Source organism: Geotrypetes seraphini, chromosome 3 (assembly GCF_902459505.1).
Source record: "Geotrypetes seraphini chromosome 3, aGeoSer1.1, whole genome shotgun sequence".
Lineage (NCBI taxonomy): Eukaryota > Metazoa > Chordata > Amphibia > Gymnophiona > Dermophiidae > Geotrypetes > Geotrypetes seraphini.
This window is the reverse complement of record NC_047086.1, coordinates 382,373,092-382,399,261: the sequence shown is the minus strand read 5'-3', so window position 1 is coordinate 382,399,261 and position 26,170 is coordinate 382,373,092. Positions and strand designations below refer to the sequence as shown.

General features: G+C 37.8%; 1 protein-coding gene across 2 annotated transcripts in view; it reads left to right on the top strand.

Moving 5' to 3' along the window:
• TTC7A (tetratricopeptide repeat domain 7A) overlaps positions 1-26,170 on the top strand; it is a 351,234-nt gene that overhangs the window by 169,626 nt on the left and 155,438 nt on the right. For both annotated transcript variants that reach the window (XM_033938375.1, XM_033938376.1), the window contains 2 exons: positions 3,396-3,500; positions 15,259-15,376. In XM_033938375.1, the coding sequence (XP_033794266.1) occupies positions 3,396-3,500; positions 15,259-15,376 (223 nt within the window). The remainder of the gene's footprint in view (positions 1-3,395; positions 3,501-15,258; positions 15,377-26,170) is intronic.

Here is a 26,170-nt window from a genome sequence, read left to right as displayed (position 1 = left end):
TCCGCTCCTGCGGCGGCCCATCAGGCCCTTTTGCCTGAGCAGTGGTCCCTGACTAGCTTTATAACCTATCTCTACTCCTATTCCTGTAATTTACCTCTACTCCTATCCCTATAACCCATCTCTACACTTATCTATACCCCTCAATCCCTTTGTCCTCTAGGAACCTATCCAAGCCTTCCTTGAAGCCCTGTACAGTGCTCCTATCTACCACAGCCTCTGGAAGCACATTCCATGTATCCACCACCCTCTGGGTGAAAAAGAATTTCCTAGCGTTTGTTCTAAACCTGTCCCCTTTCAATTTCTCCGAGTGCCCCCTTGTACTTGTGGTCCCCTTTAGTTTGAAAAATCTGTCCCTGTCTACTTTCTCTATGCCTTTCAGGATCTTGAAGGTTTCTATCATGTCATGACATTTGGTATTTGTGTGGTTTGGTTTGTCAGTAGTGATTAGCTGATAGACACACTCATAGAGTCCTTACTGACATTTTTTGCCTTCTTTTTTGTATATTTTTAAGCACCTTTTGGCAAACGTAGAGGAGTTTATAGTATTAGTTCAACAGTTAAACTCAGCATTTCGGGGACATGGACAATAGAAGTTTGCCTAGTGCTGTCTGCAGGATGTAACTGCTGGAGTTGCCATCAAAGTCCACTCCAGCCGATCCAGTACATCTTGTCACATGTGGGACACAAACTGTAAAAGCCTGCCCTTATGATCCAGATTACTGGAGTTTCCGTCGAAGCCTTTGTCAGCCCATCCTAAACCTAATTTCTGTGTCACGTTCTGTTAACCAAGCCTCCTGTTCCGATCCAGGGCTGAATATGTGACTGAGCTCAGAGCCTGGTCCAGGATATCATTAACGGAGCCCAATGCAATTTTTTCTCCTGATCACAATAATTCCTTAAGGCAGTGCCTCGCAAACGTTGCGAAGCCATGGCACTCTAAACTGGAGGCCGCGGCTCGAGGGCGTCTGGAAATGCGTAATGTCATCACATCAACATCTGCGTATGCGCGAAGGCCCTCCAGATGGGGTCCTGAGCCGCCAGTGGTGGGGTGCGGAAAGGGAGGAGGGGCGGAGAGGAGGCGAGATACCAGGGAGGAGGAGGGCATCGGCTGACACACCAGGACCTACAGGACACACCACACTACAGGACCACCACACTACAGGACACACCACTCCTTCTCCCCAATGTCTTGTGGCACACCCGGAATCTTGCCCGGCACACAGTTTGCGATACACTGCCTTAAGAGAATCATTTTATAATGGTGTGCTAGTTCTCACTTTGTGCACTTGACAGAATTTTTAAAGCAAATGTATGCCTGCAACTCAGCTTTGAAATATACCCAGTCAAAAATGCTTTCACCTGCTTTTTGGCACACCCAAATGTTTATTTTTGAAAGAATGTAATGTAAATGCAAATCCTTTTCCAACCCAACTCTAAAAAAAATGTCTGAGCTTAGTCAGTGGCAAATTTACATGGGGTCAGTATTTAGCCCACGGTAGGAAGTGGCTGTTAAGCTGCTTCTGGCCCAGAGCTGAACTAACCCTGGATATTTCAATTCATCATTTCTAATCCGCCTTTGTCCAAGGCGGATTACAAAAATACATACGTAATAAAACAATAATAATAATCATCAGTGCTAGAGCATGCATAACACCTGGCTTTGAATAATAGGGTATGAAAACCGATCTGGAAGTTAACTGGGCACCAGCTGATATTCAGCCTGATGTCTTAGTATTATGCAGCGAGTTATCCAGACAACTGTTTTGCTGTCCTAACTTAAAGTGGTTACTTAGTCAGTTAGTAGACTAAAAATTGCCACTAACCAGTTAAGTTTCTTCTCTGACCTAACTCCATCCCCGGACCACCCACAAACTAGCCAGTTTTTCCATAGGCAGTTAGAGAGGATATTCAGTAGCAGTGGCATTGCAAGGGATAGAGGCTTCTGGCATCGGCAGTGAGAGGGGTCTCCTACCCACTGCTCACACCGGCTGAGCCTGTTCTCTGACATCACTGCCCGGACCTGCAAACAGGAAGTGATGTTAGAGAGAGGGCTGAGGCCAGCGCATGCAGTAGGGGAAGACTCTGCTCGCTGCCAGTAGTAATTCTGAGAGAGGGGGAGGAGAAATTCTGGTGCTCCCAAGTCATTGCCTGGGGCGCTCCACCCCTACCTCCACCCTCATATATATGTTTACCCGCATATCGGTCAGGCCATTTTATACAAGCTCATTTCTTCAATAAAACACCATTTTAACTGCAGGTAGGCGTTTGAACATTACCATTCCAGTGGCCAATGTCGGTGGGATCTAACTGGCTACAGAACGAAACGGGGACAAATTTTTCCCCATCCCTGCAGGAACTAAATTTCCCCGTCCTGTCCCTGTGCCTTCCTCATTGCTGTAAGCTCAGCCTTAACTGCACAAGCCTCGACTAATTATGATTTTAAAGTGTTTGAGGCTTGTGCAGATGAGGACAGAGCCTGCAGGAATGGGGCAGGGACAAGAAAAGAACTTTCCGGGACAGGACTGGAAAATGAGTTCACGGGACGGGAAAATGAGTCCTCGTGTCTTTCTATATAACTGACTAAATAAGCCTCTTGTTGGGTGAAAAATTTCACTCTGTGGATCAACTAAATTTAGCCAGTCAAAAAACGGGTGGTTCTGGAGGAGGCATGGTTGGAATGAGGAGAAGGCTTAGTTGACCAGCATTGATTTCCAGCCATAGATGCTAAAGTGGTCAGACCTGGACCTAGTTGATGATGATTTAAATGAGGTGATGAATGCTCTTCTGAAACTTGACATCTAATATACTGATCTTTATATTTTGTTTGAAGATGTTTCTGAATTCTGGATGAGTTTGATGCTTGGTTAGATGGCTGTACAGACCACATTAATGTTCTGATTAGTAAAGTTTGATGCAATTTGCTATAAAGATTATCCATATGTTAAAGAAAAGGTTGGTATATGGCATTGGTAGGCTGAAACAGAAAGAGCTGACGTGTCATGTGTCATTTGGGGTTTTTAGGTCTTTTGCCATCATATAGAGATACCAGAGAAAGCTCCTCCCTTATCTATTTTAAGAGAAAGATACCTAGGGAAAAACTGCTTGAGTAAACCGTTCTGAGCTCCCCTGGGAGAACAGTATGGAAAACTGAATAAAAAATAAATATTATAGAGAGTACTACACTAAAAATGATTTGCTAATTGTACTAAAGTGTGATTGTTTAGTACAAAGCAAAAGAATCTAACATTTCTCTAGTCTTACCAAATATCAGACTAGCCAAATTCATAACAAGAGAATCTGTTCAGTGATTTACTGTGCAAATCTGTAAGGACCACGGTCCAATTTAGCTTAAAAGACTGCACGTTTTGATCTTCCGCCTCTTTTTATTTTTCCAGTCATCATATGCTGTGTCAGTGCTCCGGGAGTGTGCTAAGCTCCGTCCTGCAGATCCCACTGTTCCCCTCTTGGCTGCCAAGGTCTGCATTGGGCCGCTGCACTGGGTAAGCGAGCTGATGTAATGCTTTTTGCATAATCTTAGAGTGCTGCAGTGACAGTGTCATAGTGCAGCAAAGGATCAAGGACAGAGAATATCAGCAGAGCGCGCTTTGCAGCAGGCTCCTTGTGTGTGATATTCACTGGCAACCTTCACTTGATGGTACAGGGTTATCAGAGGGTGGGGCTTCATGGAGCCCAGGGAATGCTTATTTTCTTGAAATAGACAATTCTATTTGCCCTACCTTTTCCCCAGACAGAGTATTTTAGTCTGGTTTATTGTAAGACATTGTTCCCAGCAGCTTTATTCATCTGAGCAATTTGGCTTCTTCATGAGCCAAAGGGGTCTGGTCACCTTTAAAATTCTATTGGTTTTAGTTTCTGATAGAAAAAGTGTTAATGCATGTCTGGGGTTGTGGAGGCATAAAAGGACAGTAATAGTTACCTGTATGTTACAGGGCATTTTATTTGTTAGGAGAGCCATAACATAACACAGTATGTATATACAGTACTCCCCCGATATTCATCTAGCTCAGTGGTTCCCAAACCCTGTCCTGGGGGACCCCCAGCCAGTCGGGTTTTCAAGATATCCCTAATGAATATGCATGAGAGAGATTTGCATATAATGGAAGCGACATGTATGCAAATCTCTCTCATGCATATTCATTAGGGATATCTTGAAAACCCGACTGGCTGGGGGTCCCCCAGGACAGGGTTTGGGAACCACTGATCTAACTTAAAGAGCACTTTGGCCTCAATGCATAGCCAATGCAATATTCTGTAATAAAGACGTTATACGATCTGATTTATTCAGTCTGAAAATCTATTCAGTTCAGCTTTGCCGTCATGATGTGAGAGAGATGACGTGGCTGGGGGTGTTTATACAGTCTGTGTTTGTCCAGGTATGTGGCTGTTTTATCTGTTGGTTCTACACACAGAACAGACAGTCTTTGCTCTCTCACATGTTTTTCCAGCTATGTCATGTTATAGACTTTAATATGTAGCGCCAAACTTGGTGCAAGCAAGAGAAATTTAGATATGTTGGGATCTGGGGTTCTCTATGGAAACATAAAATCTATAGTCTACAATGTACTCTGAGAAGACAGAGACTCCTTTGTGAGATATTCAGGCCATACAAACAGATGTTTAAAGTAGTGGAAGGGGGTGTGGTACCTAGAAGCTGATTGACTCAGGCTGAAATCCAGAATAAACAACTGAAATGAAGTGAAAATTATGGCACTCTTTAGACTACCATTGAGCAACCTGGTAGACAAGAGAAGCATTGAATGTAGACAGAGGAGAGCTTGGTGGTACACCGTGAGCATAAATCCTCGAGATCCACAGTTTCTGATGGCAGGGGCAGACCAAGATGTTGGTGCTTTCATAGAGAACTTGGTTCAATGAGTCCCCTGAACAAATGGGGTTTATGGCCATACGGGGCTAAAATCTGTTCAGGAAGATGCAGTCTGCGAGAGTCTTGAAATGAAAAGGACATGAACTCATGTTGGAGGTTAACAGTCTGGAAGACTTCAAAACTTTTTGAAAAGAAATCAAAACCCTACTTTTCAAAAAATTTATCCAGATATCTTAACCCAACCCTTCCCCCTCCTCCTAGATAAATTCTCCCCCAAAACCTCCACTTAAATAATCTCTTCCTCCCCAAAACACCAACCAAGTATTCAGATCCCTGAAATGTAACGTAATCTTATTTGTACTCTAACTGTAATCTATTTGTTATATCACACAGTAACGTACAGTCAATTTAATATCCAATTTGCAAGTTCTTCCGGAATTAATCCAGGTACCTCTCCTCCCTTGTAAGCAAAAAAAACAAAACTGTTGTAACTTCACTGGAAATGTCCAGTTAGCTCTTTTGTAATCCGCCTTGAACTGCAAGGTATAGGCGGAATAGAAGTCCCTAATGTAATGTAATGTAAAGATGTAGCAAAGAAGCAGCAAGGGATCAGGTGAAGGGAACTGAGCACCTAGGTCCAATTAGCATCCTTCTGGTGAGGAAAAGAAAAACTCAAACTGTTTGCAAAGAAGGCAGAGGAGGGGTAGAAAGATGAGAGCCTCAAAACAAGAAACCAGCACTGAGAGGATAGATGTATTTACTGTGTCTGTATTTAGGTACCTAGAGGGTGCTAGTCTATGAATCTAGGATCTAGGATCAGAGAAAAATGAAGGCAGATGAAGAGTAAGACCATATGACCTATCCAGTCTACCCATCTCCTGTCCCTTTAACTTCCTTTACTTGCCTCGAATTCACATACTGTTTTCACCTCTACCACCTCTTACAGGAGGCTGGTCCACATATTCACCACCCCACATTTGACCTTCCCCAGCTCCCATTTTTTCCCCTCCCTTGATCTATGATCCTTACTTTCTATAAAATCTTCTCGTTATCCCTAAAGCTCTTCCCCTAGCGAATCTAGTTTCTTATGTTTCCTGCACCTATTGCTAAGATTCCTCTCCTCTCCTCCCAAAATCTTACAAAAAAGAACCATGTAATTTATCCAGATGGGTAAGACAGGTTTGAAAACGACGGCATATATTTTTGTAATGTAAAATAAAAATATTAAATATGTAAATCCATGCACATCTACCCAGTGTGCCACAGAATTTATAACTTGCTATAGAATCCACCTTTGAACTCCCACAATTATAATCTTACTGCTATTATAATCTTACTGCTATTATAATCTTACTGCTGAGGGAGATAGGAATAACCTTACTGGGTCAGACCAATGGTCCATCTAGCCCAGTAGTCCGTATTCACTGAGGCCAATCCAAGTACCTGACAAAAACCCAAATAGTCACCGATTCAGGGCAAGCAGCAGCTTCCCCATATCTGTCTCAATAACAGACTATGGACCTTTCCTCCAGGAACTTGTCCAAATCTTTTTAAAACCAGCTACGTTAACTGCTCTTACCACAACCTCTGGCAACGCATCCAAAGCTTAACTATTCTGTGAGTGAAAAAATATTTCCTCCTATTGGTTTTACAAGTATTACTCTATAACTTCATCGAGTGTCCCCTAGTCTTTGTAATTTTTGATGGAGTGAAATATCGATCCACTTGTACCCGTTCTACTCCACTCAGGATTTTGTAGACTTCAATCACATCTCCCCTCAGCTGTCCCTTTTCCAAGCTGAAGAGCCCTAACCTTTTTAGTCTTTCCTCATACGTGAGGAGTTCCATCCCCTTTACCATCTTGGTCGCTCCTGCCTGCTTTACTTGTCCACATAATACAGTGTAATCATTGTATGAGTAATGAATAATGTAAACAGCAATGCAGAGAAACTCATCCTGTAGTTTGTATGTTTGTACAGCAAACCCTCTTGAAAATTGTGGTGATCAGATTGTTTGTTTGGCACTGCACGATTTTGATGAGAAGCCTTAATTGAAATGTATTATTCCAGTACGCTGTCTTCTCGATCTCTCTCCTGCTATAATAAGAGTTTTCATAAAGTAGGATGTTTGTGGCTTTCTGCCAGAGTTAATAGTGTTGATTATTGGTGGCAAGATCTGCAGTCTATTTTTTTAACTAATGAGGCATGTTTTCGGACTCTGGCTTTCTCTGCAGTTTCCATCTGCAGCTCTCAGGATAGAATTCAGTCCTGTAAATCTCCGCTACCTGCAGTCCTGACCTTTCTCAAAGCAGAACCAGTGACTCTGGGCTCTGCATAAATAGTTTAGGCCATGTATAGATGTTATGTTCACAAAAAAACCCTGATTCAGCCACTTCAGTTGTCTCATCTGTGTTTATGGTATTTGGAGAAGGGCACATCCAGAGCAGTTAGAGGTTGTGAATTTCTATCTAGCATAATATAGAGGAGGCATTTTCCAAAAGATGTCCAAGTCAGAATTGTGGTGAGTGGTGACAGTATCCCTATGGGACTCGGATAAGTTGGATCGTTTTTATGGTCGCAACATTTTCATAATATCACATTTATTTTGGTGATTTTTTTTCCACATTAAGCAAATTATTCAAGCAAATCATTGGACAGTGTGTGGATTTATAACTTTGTCTCCCACTCATTGAAACACTGTATATTTTTTTTTAGAAAAAGTTTTTTTTATCACAGATATTTTATGATCAATATTTAAAATAATTGAAAACAAATAAGACTTAATGAGGTACGGGGCAGGACTTATTTAAACTAAACCTTAAGTTTATATACCGCATCCTCTCCATAATTATAGAGCTCGGCATGGTTTACAAGAGCTTAATCTAGGAAGAAATAATACATTGGGTTTGGAGGATAAGTATAGGGGGGAGGAGAGCATTACATTTTTGTGAGGTGCTTATGGAATAGTTGGAAGGAGCCCTGATTCTGTAGTGGGGCAGTAAGATGATTTCAAAGCCCTGTGATTCTGAAGAAGAGAGATTTTCCCAATTTTCCCGGATAGAGGATACCTTTTAGCGAAGGGAAGGATAATTTAAGTTTCTGGGTGGGCCTGGTGGTGTCAGGACTCGAGGAGTTCCAAGATAGTGGGATTAGGGGAGGATTTTATAAGCTAGGCAGGCGCATTTAAATTGTCTGATGCTAGTCACCTATGAGTTGTCTGCTCGGGGTAAAAAAATGAAATACAAAGCGTTTGGTTTACCCGTACTGAAGTCTTTATATCTGAGTGGGATTGAAATTTTGTTGCCAATGGTTTTTTGGTTTCAAGTCAGAATTGGGATATCCTGTTCATAACATCTATCTACACTACCACAGTAGCCTTCAGGCTTTTCAGATGTAAATATTTAGATACAGTAGGCGTCTCTCTGTTTCTGGAGGGCTCACAATTTAAAGGGAATAATAAGAGCTGAAGTGGAAATTGAACCTGGGTGTGAGATCAAATCCCAGGGCTGCTCCTTGTCACCCTGGGCAAGTCACTTAATCCTCCAGAAGCCACCGCTTTGAATGTCAGCTTTGAAATGCAAATGCCACAAAAAGGTGGTATACAAGTCCCTTTTCCCTGGTTTACAGAGCACACCACTGACCACTAGGCTATTCCTCAGACCTACTATCTGCTTTGTTCAGGATGCCCAAAATACTTGATGCTGGAATTCCTTTTCTGTTTTACTTTCTAGGGAGAGGGAGGGGACAGCAATCCCTGGGGTATTCATGAGAGGGTCATGCTTTAATCCCTCCACTGGTCAATCAGAGCAACAATTTGTACCCTGGATTGACTAACAGGTCTAAATGAAAATGTCCTCCTTTTTAGACTTGGATGTTTCTTTCCATTCAATTATCGCTGTTGGAGTCCTAATTTTGGGCCCTCCCTAGTTCCACCTAAAACTAACCACCTAACCCCCTTTCTATTTAGACACACTACAGTGCAGCATGTCCAAATTCTGCCGTCCCAAAATTGCAATTTGGCTGTTTTTGGAAGACAGACTTTTTTTTTTTGCCACTTTGAGATGTCCATGTGCTTTGAAAATGAGCCCCATAGTGTCACTGTTATAACAGAGATCCTTTTGGTATGGCTAACCAGTGCCAACCTTCTGAAGAACAGTTCCTATGATACCCCAACTTTAGGATCCCTTCTGTTGCAGCGCCTTCTGTTTCTGTGGGTCTGCTTGCATATTTTTTATTTATTTATTTATGTACAGCCTATCAAAGTTATCTAAGTGGTTTACAATCAGGCACTCAAGCATGTTCCCTATCTGTCCCAGTGGGCTCACAAGCTATCTAATATACCTGGGACAAAGGAGGACTGAGTGACTTGCCCTGGGTCACAATGAGCAGCATGGGGTTTGAACCCACAACTTCAGGGTGCTCAGACTATAGCTCTAACCACTATGTTTATGTTTATTTATTCATTTGATGAATCGCTTATCCAAAGTTTGCTAAGCGATTTACAATAAGATACATGAACATTTTAAAAAACATATTAATAATATCAAGTACAAGATAAAAACAAACTCCTGAACTGACTGACACACAAACATTTTAAGACAAATATAAGTATTTTAAGAGACATATTGGTAATCTCAAATATTAAATGAAAAACAGACTCATGAACAGACAAAACACAAAGACACATGATGATAAAAGGGGAAAAGTTACATAATAGATATTTCGAGAAGAAAAAAGGGAACATTCAAGGGAGAAACATAAGGTAGGGGTGACTTAGCTACAGTAGCAAGTATTGCAATTAAAGATTAAAAGCATCTTTAAAAGGGAAATTTTTAGATTTTTTTTAAAAAGACTGTGTTCCTTTTCATTGTTAATGTATTATGGCAGAGTGTTTCAAAGTAATTTCTATTAAAGATTAAAAGCATCTTTAAAAAGGAAAGTTTTTAATTTATTTTTAAAAAGACTGAGTTCCTTTTCATTTTTTATGTATTGTGGCAAAGAGTTCCAAGTTTGGGGGGCCACAATTGAAAACATGTCATGACGTCTGGTACCTACCACCTTTAAAGAAGGGACTGCCAGTAACCCTTGTGTTAACGAACGAAGCGAGCGTGATAAATTGTGTGGAATAAGCATCCGATTTATGAATAAAGGTTCGTTTGTGGATAAAGTTTTGAAAACTAGCAATAAAATTTTGTATGTTATGCGGTGCGTAATAGGGAGCCAGTGCGACTCGATCATATAAGGGGTTACATGGTCATACTTCTTACCATTATATAAAAGTTTAACTGCAGTGTTTTGAATTATTTGTAGCCGTTTTTTTTCTTTTTGTGTAATGTTTATTAATAATGCATTACAGTAATCAAGCTTTGTTATTATCGGTGAATGTAATAGAATATTTAAAGATTTAGGTTCTAGAAATTTAGAAATTGAACGGATCATTCGCAATTTATAAAGGCAGGATTTGACAACGTTGCTAACATGTTCATGATAGGTAAAGTTTTCATCAATCACAACCCCAAGTATTTTTATTGAAGAAACTAACTCTATATGAATATTGTTGACAATAAAAGGAGCAGCTAGCTTTACTCCTTGTTTCCATAAAAAAAAGTATTGCTTTTGTTTTAAGGATATTTAGTGCTAGTCTATTCTCAGAAAGCCTGCTAGTCTATTCTCAGAAAGCCAATTTTTAATAGTATCGAGTTTTTTATTGATCTGGACGATTTCTTCTGTGTTTTCGGGGTTTAAAGGATGAAATAGCTGAATGTCATCTGCATAAGTGTATGAAGAAAAGCCAATAGATTGGCATAAACTAAGTAGCGGTGAAAGAAAAATATTAAACAGTAAGGGTGATAGAATGGATCCTTGAGGGATTCCATAGCTAAGGGAGTAAGGTTTTGAACTTGTGTTGTTGAGGTGGACTGTGTATTGTCTGTTTGCTAAGAAAGAGACAAACCATTGCAAAACCTGATCGCAAACACCAATAGATTTTAATCTATCTAAGAGTACAACATGATCTATTGTGTCAAATGCAGCCGATAGGTCCAAAGAAAAAAGTATAACGGAATTATGGTGATCGAGGTGATAGTTTATGTTTGTTGTAAGCCCGATCAATGAATATTCTGTGCTGTGGTATTTTCTAAAGCCAGTTTGATTCGGGTGTAAAACATTAGTGGATTCAATGAAGTCAGACAGTTGTTCAAAGACTACTCTTTCAGTTAGTTTGGCCAGAAATGGGATATTGGCGATAGGACGGTAATTTGAAACTTCCTCAGAACTAATTGTCCGATCCTTCAGTATGGGTGAAATTACTGCATTTTTCCAAAATGCTGGCACAAAACCTGTATTAAGACTTTTTGAAATGAAGGAGTGAATAAAGGGGCCTAAATGAGAAAAATTTTTTTTTAGAATAATCGGAGGAATAATTTCAGAGCGTGAACCCTTGATGTTAATTTTTAGGAAGAGATTTTCAATATGTTCAAGAGAAGGTAAGTTAAAAGTGAAACATTTAGCGGTGGGAAGATGGGTATTATGAAAATTGTCAGTAGAATCGGTTGTCACGAACTGATCAAAGTTTTGACGGATATCTCTGATTTTTTTTTTGAAAATAGTTGGCTAGGACTTGAGCTGGTGGGTTTTTATTATTGTTAGTGTTCTTCTGGGCAGTAGGAACAATGGATTTTAGGATGGAATAAAGAATGGATAGATTTTTAGCCTTTGATATTTTATTGGAGTAATATTTTCTTTTAGTCTGATTTATTTTAGTTTTGTATAATGATGCATGATCTTTATAAAACTTTAAATTTTCAGCCGTTTTGTTTTTACGCCATTTTCTTTCGAGTGATCTTAATTGTGTTTTGAATAAATGTAACTCTTGAGTAAACCAAGGATTTTGGATTTTACGGGGCGAAATGATTTTATTTATAATAGGGGCTTCTTTATCCAATAAATTTTGAATTGCTGAGTTCCAAGATATAAGTTGTTCCTCAAGAGAGTCAGTGTCTAAATTAATGACCTCAGGATTGATGTATGTAGGAATATTGGATAATTCTAATTTTGAGTAATCACGGTATGAAATCTTTTTTGGTTGCGTGGCAGTTGTTGATTGTTTTTGTGCATTCAGTCTAATATAAATAAGATGGTGATCTGACCATGGAATTGGAGTGTTGGAGATATCAGAATGAGAAAAAGCTGATGATGGTGGGACTAGAATCATATCTAACGTGTGGCCAGCAGAATGCGTTGGATCTTGGATAATACATTGAAGGCCACTCCTTTCCTTCAACCACTAATCCATTCCTTCCTGGATCCTGATACCGAAGGGCCCTGTCCTTTTTTTGAGTAGGCTTTGTTAAAGTGGAGGCCTGATTAAAGAGCTAGACTAAGCAGTCAGGCAATAGCTACGTTCTTTTCTAAGTGTCCTGTGATCATGGGACTAACTTAAAAAAAAACTAGCAGCAGTGTTGCCAGATACTTTTGTATAATCCCGCCCAATTACCTTGAAAAAGCAGCCCAAAAACAGCCCAATGTCTAGGGTTACCATATTTGACACTAAAAAAGTCCAGACACATGGCCCTGCCCTAGTCTGCCCCCAGCTCTGCCCCCAACACCGCTCCAAACCCCACCCTTTTCTGCCCCAAACCCTACCCTGTTCTGCCTCCAGCCCCGCCCCCACACTGCTTCATCTCTTCTTTCCTGCCAGGTCTGGAGGGCCTCTGAGCATATGCGAATGCATATGATGTCATCCGTGCGGCAGGGCTTGCCAAGAATACCGTGCCACGATGCAGCCTAAATCAGAGTGACAAAAATCTAAAACCAGGCCAAAAAAACACAACCCACAGCTGCTCAGAATTTCCTACAACCAGTGTTCCAAAGCAGCTCAATTGGACGAGCAAACCGCGGGCCTGGCAACTATGACTAGCAGGCTGAATATCTAGACCTGAAATTGAAAGCACTGATTTGCTGGACAGTCATGAGTCATTTTCTTGAGGGAAATCAATCTTTTCTGAGAGCAGGAAAGTGTGATGTCAGAGGGTTCTTGTAGCAGTTAAAGGTTTCATTTCATTTCAAGATGGATTCTTGCTCCCAAACTTGCTCTAGAAAATAATAAGGTAAAAACACAGATTGGGATTATTCCTACTTACATTAATGCAGTGAGTGTATCACACTTGTACTAGATCAGAAGAAGCAGATTTAGAGAGTAATGAAAGTTCTTGGGTGCTACAGAAAGAAAGATGGGAAAAGGAGTCAAATGATATGGAAAAAGATCTGAAGTGAAAGAGGTCTCGATTCATTACCAGGCTTTTGATAGGCTAAACACCTGTGAGCTACAGAAACCTGCTCCATGTGATACTCGTATTATAGAACCCCCTTATTGGCAGTAGCATATGTTTAAGGTAGACACTTAATTGAAAGAGGAGAAATATTATTTTTTTTAAAAACCACCCCAAACATAACAAAAGAAGGTCCTGAAATAGGAGCATCACTTTTTCAGGAGAATTTACGAGTTTTTAAAAGATCTATACCGTCTAGCCCAGTGGTCTCAAACTCGCGGCCCGGGGGCCACATGCGGCCCTCCAGGTACTATTTTGAGGCCCTTGGTATGTTTATCATAATCACTAAAGTAAAATAAAACAGTTTTTTGATCATATGTCTCTTTAGCTATAAATGACAATATTATTATTATTATGTCTTAGCCGCATGCAACATTGTAATTTCATTAAGACATTAACTATTTTTTTTCCGAGGCCCTCCAAGTACCTACAAATCCAAAATGTGGCCCTGCAAAGGGTTTGAGTTGAAGACCATTGGCATATAGGAAGAGGAGATGCAAATGTTAAGAGCCTTAGCCAATAGGGAGAGGAGGAGATAGTGGATGCTGTGGATGGCCATCGTGTTACTATGTTTCTATAACCATAAAGTTCTATGACATCACAATGCAAGTGTAAAAAGCCTTAGCCAATAAGGAGAGGAAATGCAAATGTTAAGAGCCTTAGCCAATAGGGAGAGGAGGAGATAGTGGATGCTGTGGATGGCCATCGTGTTACTATGTTTCTATAACCATAAAGTTCTATGACATCACAATGCAGGTATAAAGAGCCTTAACCTATAGCATTGGTCTCACTCGCAGCCCACCAGGTACTATTTTGAGGCCCTCGGTATGTTTATCATAATCACAAAAGTAAAATAAAACATTTTCTTGATCATATGTCTCTTTAGCTATAAATTACAATATTATTATTAAGACTTAGCCAAAAGGAAATATTTATAAACTGTAAAGAGTTTTACCTCATGCAAAATTGTCATTTCTTTAATAAGACTAACTATTTTTTCTAAGGCCCCCCAAGAACCTACAAATCCAAAATGGGGCCCTGCAAAGGGTTTCAGTTTGAGACCACTGGTCTAGGCCTAGACGGTTTACATGAGATCAAATATATATAATACTTAAAACAATACAAAGAGACAAACAAACATCAGGATTTAAATTCACAATAAACCTTCGATCAAGATGAGTCAGACCCTATAAAAAAGCCGTAACGAACAATTGTGTTTTTAAGAATTTTCTAAAAGTTCCTCTGTCAACACATTTCCTTAACTGTCCTACCAGCGAATTTCATAACTTTACCCCAGCACAACAAGAGGTCATTATATAAGTTTCTACATATTTTGGATTAACATTGCCCCTCAGCAAAGCTGAATTTCCAGAGCGCAAAGATCTTTTAGGGTGGTATACAGTCATCCTTTCCTTGAAATACTCTGGAATTGTATCATTAAATAAGTTGACTTGGATGGAGATTTGGAGAGAAACAAGAAGGCCAAGTGCTTGCCAAGATCCTCAGCTAACTAACATATAAGATGGCTAGTGAAAAACGAAAGGAAACGGAGATCAATGTCATAGTTGGCTTGGACATGAGTGACCTGAATAGTAGTCAAGTGTGGTCAAGTAGGAGTTTAAGAAAGCAGAGGATCGTCCTAAGTGGTCATCACAATCTGCTATTATTGTGGACACGAAGGTGGATTCATATACATATAATTGACCATCTGATTTGTATACAGACTGGTATACATCTGGGACTACTTGTTGTTTTGGCAAGTTGTATTTGTTTTATTGACTTTTAATTGTTGTGTTTTTATAATTTTATGTGAACAATAAACCTGAGAGTTTCCAAATCATCAGCTCCACTTTACCAGCTTTTATTAGCCGGAGCTTGCTTGTGGTTTCTTCATTGAAAAATAGAAATAGATAAATGTTTGCTTCCTGTATTATTTATAGAGAGTACATTGATAAAATACTTCCCTTTTGAGTTTTGTAAATATTACATTGAAATATCATAGAATCACAACTGATGACCTCTGAGCTAGTGTAAAGATGAGAAAATATCCATTAACTTTTTTTCTTTTTTCATTTTATTACAGCTAGAAGAAGGCAAATATTTTGCCAGATTGATAATGGACATGGGTGAGGATGCTGGAGAGTTCCTTCCTAAAGGTTTTCTGGCCCTGGGTCTGGTGTACAGTCTTCAAGCTTCCGATGGTAAATTGTCTTACTGTTTATCAGTTCGTGTAGAATTGTAGATGATGTCATTATAGAGATTTGAATGAAAACCAACCATTGAAACTGTCTATGAAATGTAGTCACTCATTTTCAAGCAAATGTTATTTGCTTACACAGTATTGTGATTTTCCACCTACCTCATATTAGGGGGGTCATTATTTACTGCAGGCCTATTTTGTACATAGGGCCCTATGGTAAATAACACTTTAATGGTGTTAGAGTTTGTTGTTAGTTAATAATCCATTTACACTGAAACATAAAAAAATCATAAGTCAACAACATCAAATAATAAAATAAGACATATGCAAAATAAGCAGATATCAAAACACAGATCAGTTCATTAGCATACCTTAAAACTTGAGTAAAATAGTAAGCTGTAACATTTGCCCTGCATTCTAACAAATTAGTTTGTAGCATGAGTTCAGAAGACAATCAGTTCTAGAGAAGTGGCCCCTCTACTGATAGCTGTGAGATGACAGAGGTGAATTTAAAGGGGGCTAACCTTGATAACAGCTTAAAAGCAAAACATGAGCCATTTTGGTATTATGGACTGTCCCTTGCCTAACTTCAAGAAAGCTAAGTACTGGATACGTTTTCTATATAACTGAGATATGAAATATTGAGATATTTAAAGAAAATTGATTATGAAGATTTTTGATATCTTGTTGATATACGTTTGGAACTAGACCTGTTTTAGAAGGGTCTAAGTGCCACAAAATTGTCCAAACTGACCAGATGACTGACCACACTCCCCCCCCCGCCCCCATGCTCACTGACCCCCTTCCACCACACAAAAATGAGAACAAAAAAGTACATACCTGTCTCTAAAACAGCAGCATCTGGTATGGGGAATGAACCACATCGAACCATAGAGAAGAGGACCCAGGCCCATAAGCCACTCTAACCACTACATTTATGGTAGAAAGTGTGAGTTACCCAAACCCTAGTATTTGCCATATAGGTGCCTCCTTCAGCCATAAGTACTATTGGGGTGGTATACAGGAAGGTATAGTAATAATAATAACTTAGGTGTTGGTGGGGCTCACCCTAAATTATAAGGGGGTTATGGTGAAATATACAGCTGGCACCCTTTGTGAAGTTCACAGCAGTGCCCTCTAAGGTGTTCTATTGCTCTGTCGGGATGTCTATGTGGCTAATCCATTATTATGCTGGCCCCATCCACATCCAAATGGTCATGATTAGGACATTTTCAACCTGGGTGTTTTTCTGATCGAAAATGGGATATAAAGTTAGACGCTCTGGCGGCCTAGACATCCCGGTAGCCAAGAGGTCTAAGTAGACAATTTTCAAAAAAAAAACCTGTAGGGGGCGTGGCTTAGCGTGCACACAAAATGGTCGTGTGATCGCAGCGCTCCTCTTACCTGGGCAACTGTTGAATAAATAAAGATTTCCTTTTAAACTGTTTTCGGCTGAAAACATCGGAGAGGACAGCGGGAGCATGGCGAGCACCCGACAGAGTAAGAGTGAAACCGGAGGGGCTGTGAAAAGGCAGAAGCAGGATCAAATTACCCCGAGTAAGGTTCCGCTTCCTGCTGATGTATCAGAGGAGTTAAGCAAAGCTGAAGTTATGGGGGAACTGAGGCAAATCAAACAAATGCTGACAGAGTCTGTGAGTAATATGGCAGAACTGAAGGAAGAAATCCTGAATATAAACAGACAAATGGAAGTAGCTAATAAAAGAACAACAGAGTTAGAAGTTAAAATGGAGAGCTTAGAATGTGAAGGAAAAAGATGCAAAAATGACAGTTTGGAAATAATTCAATTGAAAAGTCAGCTGGAAGATTACGAAAACCGTGGAAGAAGAAAGAATATAAAACTTTTTGGAATACAGGAAAATTTGGAAGGGAAAAATGCAATACAGTTTTTAGAAAATTTAATTCCTAGATTATTACAGTTGGATTTCAAACAGCCTTTGGAAATAGAACGGGCACACAGGATTCCAATAAAGAGTCTGGAAAATCAAGGGAGACCAAGACCATTAATATTCAAGATGTTAAGATACCAGCAAGCAATAGAAATTTTAAATGCTGCCAAAAAGGATAAAAACTTAAACTATAAAGGATCCAAAATATGGTTTTTACCAGACTTTGCTAAAAATACAGCAAATATTAGGAAGAAATTCCTTGATCTGAGATCTCAATTAAAGGAAAAAGGATATAAGTATGGGTTATATTACCCAGCAAAAATGAGGGTATCTTGTGGGGATAAATCTTTGTATTTTGTTGATCCGGAAAAACTAAAGACCTTTCTTTCAAAATCAGAACCTATGTCATTTTAGCACATTGGGTGTTGAAATGAAGGGATAAATACTAAGACTGGATTGGTGGATATTGAACAAAAAATTAAATATAAAGAACTATGGGACTTTAGTTTGTTGGAAAAAGAAGAATATGCAACAAAGAACAGGAAATAAAAATGGACAAGTGAAAAAGAAAATGTAAAGAAGAAAGAAGGATAGACTGGAAAGACATTAAAGTGAAGTTATTAGACTGAACTTTTAGGAGACTGAAAGATGGATGGTTGGAGTAAAGAATGAACAAGAAGGATTAAAGGACTGGACAAATTAACACAAAAGGAAACGTGAAGACTGAATAGGAAAATAAATAGATGTGAAGAAGAAGAAAGCAGGACTGATAGACTAAAAGGATATTATAAAAAAAAAAAATGAATGAAAATTGGCAGTCAAAAGTCTTTAAGAGTGGATGGATGGAGATAAGAAATAAATATGAAAGTTCAGTTTATTTAATAAGTCAGAAAAGGAGAAAGTAAAGAATGAAAGGACAATAAGGAAAAGATTGCAGAATGGACTAATGATAGAAAGGACAAGTTATATGATATTTAAATGCAAGTAAAGGAAAGGAAAATGAATAATATAAAAGAAAGATACATAAGAATGTATTGGTAGCTGAAGGAATGTAAAGATTGATGTTGTGATAATATAGTTTTAAAAAGATTGGATTTAATTTGGAGAAGAGGAAATATAAAAAGGGGGAAAAAAAATTATTTTGAAAATGAAATACAAATGTTTAAATACAAATAGAGGATAAAAACTTATAAAATTGAAGTTTTTTTTTTAACAGAAATATATGAAGAGATGGATATTTGTTGTTAGATATTTAAAGGAGGATAGGAGAAGATGGATTAGATAATATAAGATATAGGAAAATGATACTTTTTATTAAATATATGACTGATAGAATTTTCTTGAATGAAATAAAATGTTGGGGGAATGAATTAGAGATTGGTGAAATGATAAAAATGCATTAATGGAATGTTAGGAAATAAATATGGTTATGTGACTAAAGGTTAAATAATAGATAGAGAAATTAATTACTTTAAAATGGAAAAAAAAGAAAAAAGGTTTTATGATTAGAAGAGAGATATAATTAGATATATTGTGGAGAGGTAGTGAGTTTGTCTCAATAAAGGATAAAGGGGTTATTAATAAATATTGGTTGCCTGGGGGGAGGGAGGAAGTTGGGATTACTGTCCAATGTGTGTCCTTAAGCAGTCATTATATTGGGGAGGGAGGGGTGGGAAGAAGGTGGGTATTAAAGATATTACTAGGATGATTAAGGAAAAGATTAATAAGGGATTGGGTAATTTGGAGGTAAGAATGTGTGCCATGGGGAGAAGTTTTTTAGATCTTAGTTATGGAAGAAGGGAAGAGGAAGATTATGATAAGGAGTATAAAATATATTATGTCTTTTAAGATATTTTCTATTAATGTCAATGGCCTGAATCATGTAATCAAAAGGAAAAAGGTATTATCATTTTTAAAGAAGCAAAATGCGGATGTTTATTGTCTGCAAGAGACCCATCTTAATATAAAGGAATCACAGAAACTAACGGGTGGGTGGGTGAAAGAATGTTTTTTTTGCTCCAGCAGAGGGTAAAAAAGCAGGAGTAGCAGTTCTTATAAATAAAAAGTGTATGGCCAATTTTAAGATAGTAAATTCGGACCCACATGGAAGATGGCTACATGTTGATATAAGTATGGGAAATAATGCCCTGACGTTGTTCAATATATATGCCCCTAATTCGAATCAATCAGAATTCTTTAAAAAATTGCAGAGTATGTTGTTACCACTGGCTGCTTCTAATTTAGTGGTGGCTGGAGATTTTAATGCTGTAATGGATCCATTAATGGATAAAAAACCAGGTAAAAGTATAAAATCTTTAGGTTTAGATAATTTGGTTCAATCATGTGATTTGAAGGATATATGGCGTATTCTTCATTTTAATGATCAGGAATTTTCATTTTGTTCACAGGTTCATAAATCATTTTCAAGAATAGATTATATTTTTATTTCATCACATAAGGTGCAACAAGTGTTTAAGGCTTCCATTGATCCCATTATCATTTCGGATCATGCGGGAGTATGGATAGATTTACAATTAGATCAATTAGAAAATAGAAGACCTCTTTGGAGATTTGATAATGCATTGCTTGTGGATGAAAAATTTTTGGAAAATTTTAAAACACAAATTAGTGATTTCTTTCAAATTAATTTAGTGGAAGATACATCTATTGAAAATGTATGGGACGCTTTTAAAGCGACTATGAGAGGTCATATTATATCCTATTCAGCTTTTGTTAGGAAACAGATTAAAATGCAGTATATAGAGTTAGAAAAAGAAATTAAAGTACTAGAAACTAAATTGGTAAGCAAATGGGAACATGATGTATTGCAAGCTCTTTTGAAAGCAAAAGGTAAATATAATGAATTAGCTTCAAAAATGATAAGAAGAGATTTGTTTTCCAAACAGACAATGTATTATGGAAATTCTAATAAGGCGGGAAGATTATTGGCAAATTATCTTAAAGCAAAAAAAAGAAGAACTAATATTAATGGGATAAAAGATGATAATGGTATAATAACCAATCAAACGGATATAATTTTAAAGCAATTTCTAAAATTTTATAAGGACCTGTATTCTTCCGACCCTTATTTGGAGAGGCAAAAAGATGGTAAAAATTTTTTAGATTTAATTATTGGACCTAAGGTTCCTGATCATATAAAACGGAGTTTAGATGAACCTATATCATTAAAAGAATTAGAAACAGCTTTGAGATCTCTTAGAGTTGGATCCGCTCCAGGTGGTGATGGTTATACAGTAGAATTTTATAAAACATTTCAAAATGTCCTTTCCCCATATTTACTAAATTTATATCGGACACAACTTATAAAAGGTGATATTAAAGGTACTATGGCTGAATCAGTAGTAATTGTTTTGCCTAAGCCAAATAAAGATCCTACTTTGGTTTCGAACTACAGGCCTATATCTTTAATAAATGTGGATAATAAACTTTTGGCGAAAATTTTGGCTTTGAGATTAGCCAAAGCTCTCCCACATATTATAGACACGCATCAGACGGGTTTCGTTGCTAAAAGACATTCCTCTAATAACTCTAGATTATTGTTTCATATGTTAAATTTATTTAAAAAAATGGATGAACCGGCTTTTACAGTTTCATTGGATGCAGAAAAAGCGTTTGATAGGGTAAAATGGAATTTTATGTATCAGGCTTTAGAATGGTTTGGTATAGGTTCTGGATTTATACAAATGGTAAAAACATTGTATAGCTTCCCGATTGCAAGATTAAATATTAATAATATGATATCTGATGGTTTTCAATTGCAGAGGGGAGTTAGACAAGGTTGTCCTTTATCTCCTTTGTTATTTGATGTTGTATTAGAACTCTTATTGTTAGCAATACAGCAAGCAAGGGGGATACAGGGTATTCCATATTCTGATATGGAATATAAAATTTCGGCTTATGCGGATGATATTTTACTTTATTTGAGGAATCCAGAGTCTACCTTATCTTGTTTATTGGAATTAATTGATATGTTTGGCAAATTTTCAGGTTATAAAATTAATTGGAGTAAGTCTGAACTTATACCTTTAAATGTTCATTGTGTAAAAGGATTATTTGACGCTTTTCCGTTCATATGGAAAGAAGAAGGATTTAAATATCTTGGCATTCAAGTTAAAAATACAATTGAAGATACAGTAAAAGAAAATGAAAAATTTGTATTGAAAAGAATTACAGAGTTATGTGAGCAATGGAATCCGTTACATCTTTCTTGGTGGGGGAGAGTTCAAACTATTAAAATGATGATCTTGCCTGTAGTTTGCTACCAAATGAGTATGATACCTTTTTATTTTCAGGGGTCCTTTTATTAAAAGCTTAATAGCATTTTAACGAAATTTCTTTGGCTTGGTAAAATGCATAGAATAGCTTTGGTATCTTTGCAAAAATCAATTAAGGAGGGAGGGGTAAATTTTCCAAATTTTTATAGCTACCATCAAGCCTATATTTTACGTCAGGGTATGTATTGGATCCTCCCAGAAATGATAGATAATGCACCGGATTGGTTATATTTGGAATGGCGCCTTATGTTTCCCCTAAATTTAGTTCATCTTCCAAGTATCAACATGCGTAGAAGATACAGAGAAAATAAGATATTAATGGATACTTGGAAAACGTTGAGGTTTATTAGTAAATTAACACCTGTCCCAATAAACAAGTCAACTAATCAGTCTTTATGAATAAACTCCAAGATTAAAATTGGCGGAGCTCAAATCCTTTGGAAGGAATGGATTATTGCAGGCATTAGATCTCTGAATGATGTTATTTCGGAAGGTAAACTGCTGGAATTTTCACAATTGCAACATAGATTTGGTCTTAGTAAAAAACAAAGTTTTAAATGGTTGCAATTGAAGCAGGCCATTCAGGTTGGGTTCCCTGAATGGAAAACATTGAATAATCAATATAGTTTAGAGTTCTTATGCTTCCAAGCAGACTTCCTAGGGCATCAAGCCGCATTGTGGTATAAATTAATATCTGGATATTTGAATAAAAAACCAAAAAATGGTCTAAGAGACATTTGGAGCATTGAGATTAAGCATCAAATTACTGCATCTCAATGGCCACTAATTTGGTCTTGGAGAATGAGATGTACAGTGTCAGCATCTATGAGATAAACTTGGTTCTTTTTATTACATATAGCTTTTTGGACACCTACACGTTTGCAAAAATTAGATAGTTCTAAGTCCAATAAATGCTGGCACTGTAATCTGGAACCTGGGACGTTGGATCATTTACTATATCATTGTCCCTACATTAAAAGTTTTTGGAATGCAATTTGGCCACAAATTAATAAATTGATGGAAAATCATGTAGCAATATCAGATACAGTGTTATTTGGAATGATGATGAGAAAAAAAAGTCAAATTTCACCAGAAAATAACAAGCTTTTACTAGTCATGACAGGGGTTGCCATTCAGCATATAACCAATAACTGGAAGAATCATAGAAACCTTAATTATACATTTTGGTGGAATACAATTTGTCATATATTCAAAATGGAAAGAGTAATAGCAATACAAAGAGGGACATATCCTAAATTTATAAAAATATGGGGGCCATTGACAAAGTATTGTACTGAATGAATAATAGGATTTATCTTCTTCTTTTCTTCTTTTTCTTGTCTTCTTTATGGCACACATGGAGGGGGGGTAGTGAAAATAATTTTACATAACATGTTATAATATGGTATACAATATGTATAAGGTGATTGGAAAGTACTTGAAGGGTGGGGGTGGGAGAGGGGATAAAAAATTTGTTCAGAATATTATGTAATAGATATAAAAGTGATATTGTGTATTCATTAGTTGTAACTCAATATTTTGTACACTTCATGTAAAATATGAAAATGAATAAAGAATTATTAAAAAAACAAAAACAAAAACCCTGTATTTGGACATCCAGCAGTTTGCCATTCAAAAGTTGCATTTTTATAATTCCAGCTTTGGATGTTCAGATACAAATGTCCAAATTGGACTTAAGTTGTTTTTTTGAAAATGCCCCTCTTGGTGTATAAATCCCTAGCGATAATAAAAGTTTGAAACGCTATTGGGTGTCATTGCTGAGATCCTTGAAGAAGTTTATTTTCTTAGATTGATATATTATTTGGAGTTGTTTAGTTCTATTGAATTTGTAAAATTTATGTGTGGCACCATAAAGGAGATGTGAAAATGGGAGGGTCCTGGACAGATCGGGGGCATTCCTCAATATTTTCGTGCATAATTAGGCCACATCCTAGACCTAATCTTTATGCAAAAAGATACTCTGCTTACCACTGGAACTCTTGGCTGCATTACCAGTCTGATTACCATTTGATTACATTCAACCACATTAACACAACTACTCAACAATCAACCAGGAAGCAAACCCAACACAAGAAAATATTCAACAATGACGCAATCAACTTAGATGATCTCTTCACAGGTCTTTCCTATATAGTGGAAACATTAAAATCCAATTCTGAATCTGTTGATGAGGCTACCATAGACTGGTACACTGGGGTAAAAACCCTATCTGAAGGGCTAGTGCCGGTCAAAAAGAGATCAAATACTATCCCCACAAATACTCCTCCCCCTGGTTTACCGATGACTTAGGAACTAAGAAAAGAGAACTGTGGAAAGAAAATGGTACAAAACCATGCTAAGCAGTGACAGGTCCAAATGGAAGGAACTGCATGAAGAATAGAAAAAAACCACCCTAGTGGCTAAAAAGATATACTACTCCCAACAACTATTAAAGACCCCCAATAGATCAAACATTCTTTTGAAAACTAACAAAAAAGATACAACGTTGCAACGAGACAACTGATGCTTTAACACCGAACTTGACAGCGAAACACTCTCAGACTACTTCACAGACAAAGTACACAAAATATGGACTTACCTCGACTCCACCCCCTGCGACTCAGACAAGATAATTAAAACTACAGCTGTTAACCTAACTCACTTCGAAACTGTCTCCCATGACGAAATCACTGAGATACTAGACACCACAGTTTAGATCCTTTGAAGGACTCCTCAACTTTAGGAAAGCAATAAAAACATATCTGTTCATCTAACTCCCCCCACCCAAGACCCAAGTAGATGACAAAAAAATGTATATTGATATAAGATCCTTGGTATTGGTGTTGCATTAGGATAAAAATTTATATTGAAAAATCTTGCACTGTAACTAAGACAACTTTAACTGGTAAACTGTATATTATAAGAACATAAGCAATGCCTCTGCTGGGTCAGACCTGAGGTCCATCGTGCCCAGCAGCCTGCTCACACGGCGGCCCAACAGGTCCAGGACCTGTGCAGTGATTCTCTATTTATACCCTTCTGTCTCCCTTTCCAGCAGGAAATTGTCCAATCCTTTCTTAAACCCCAATACCGTACTCTTCCCTATTACAGACATGAACTCTTTAACTGTCGGAGCAGCGTAGAGCATTCAGCGCGCCGGCCGGCACTACAAACATCTTAAGCGTTTTTGTAAAAGGGAAGGTTAATCATTTCACTTGTCATCCCAGTTTCAAGATCATTTATAAATAAGTTAAATAGCACCGGTCCCAGTACAGATTCCACTGTTTACCCTCCTCCACTGAAAAGAATGGCCATTTAACCCTTCCCTCTGTTTTCTATAACCAATTCCTAATCTGCAACTGAAGTTTGCCTCCTATCCCATGACTCTTTAATTTTCTCAGGAGCTTCTCATGAGAAACTTTGTCAAAAGTTTTCTGAAAAGCTAAATACACCACATCAACCAGCTCACCTTTATCTACATGTTTATTAGCACCTTCAAAGAAGTCCAGCAAATTGGTGAGGCAAGATCTCCCTCAGCTGGACCCAAATTGGTGAGATGGATTCAAATGGCAATTTCTTCAACTTTTAAGGGGAGCGGAAAACAATCCCCTGTATCTTTGAAAGTGCACTTCACCAGGGGTGTTACATCATCCTGGGCTGAAGCTAGAGCGGTCTTCCCCAAAGAAATTTGTAGGGCGGCCATGTGGACCAGCCTTCACAATTTTACTAAATTTTATAGGGTAGATATCGCAACCAGGAAGTATTCTGAGTTTGGTCCACTGTACTGGCAGCAGGCTCATTTGTCCCACTCTAACATCCAGGGACTGCTTTGGTACATCCTGTTGGTTAAGACTGATGTTCCTATTGCACTATAAAAGAAGATTAGGTACTTATCTTGATAATCTTCTTGATAATCTATGAGTTTTAGGGTTGTTGGTTTTTGTTTTTTTTTAAATCAAGGCCTTGGTTTTTGGATACCGTTAAAAGTTGGGTGAGTGTTTTTTTATTAGAGCTGGATTAGTTGAATTGCATGTTTTGATTATATTTTATATGTGTTGCTTTGATGCTTATAAAACTTGCCTTGAAAGCATTGATGAGGCATATAATTAAATGTAAATAAATGTTAGTTCTTAGGTATTATTAATGTGAAAAATAATTCCAGCTAATTTTAGGGAACATATACTTTTGTCTTAGAAGGAAGCACACAAGTATATTTTCATCTTGCCACAGAATTAGGTAGATTTCAGTCAGTTTTGTGGGGGGTCCTTTGAGATAGAAATATCAGGTTATTCAAAGCCACTGGTACTGATATAGAAGCCCCTGAGCTTTAAGTCTTGCCACTGTAATATTTCCAGAAGGAACTTTATCATGCAGGAAACCAAATCTTGTGCACACAACACCGACCTGTGGACCATCCGGCTTAAGTACATCTTGATGAAAACTGCCTGTGTTTCTTTAGGAGATTACTTACTGGATGAAATTTCCTCACATCACTTTCTCCCCTTATGATTTATTGCAGTAAGTGCTTGTGAGCAGGAGAGAGAGTCTGTATATGATGAAACTAAGATATAAGACCTTCATATCTGAGGCAGA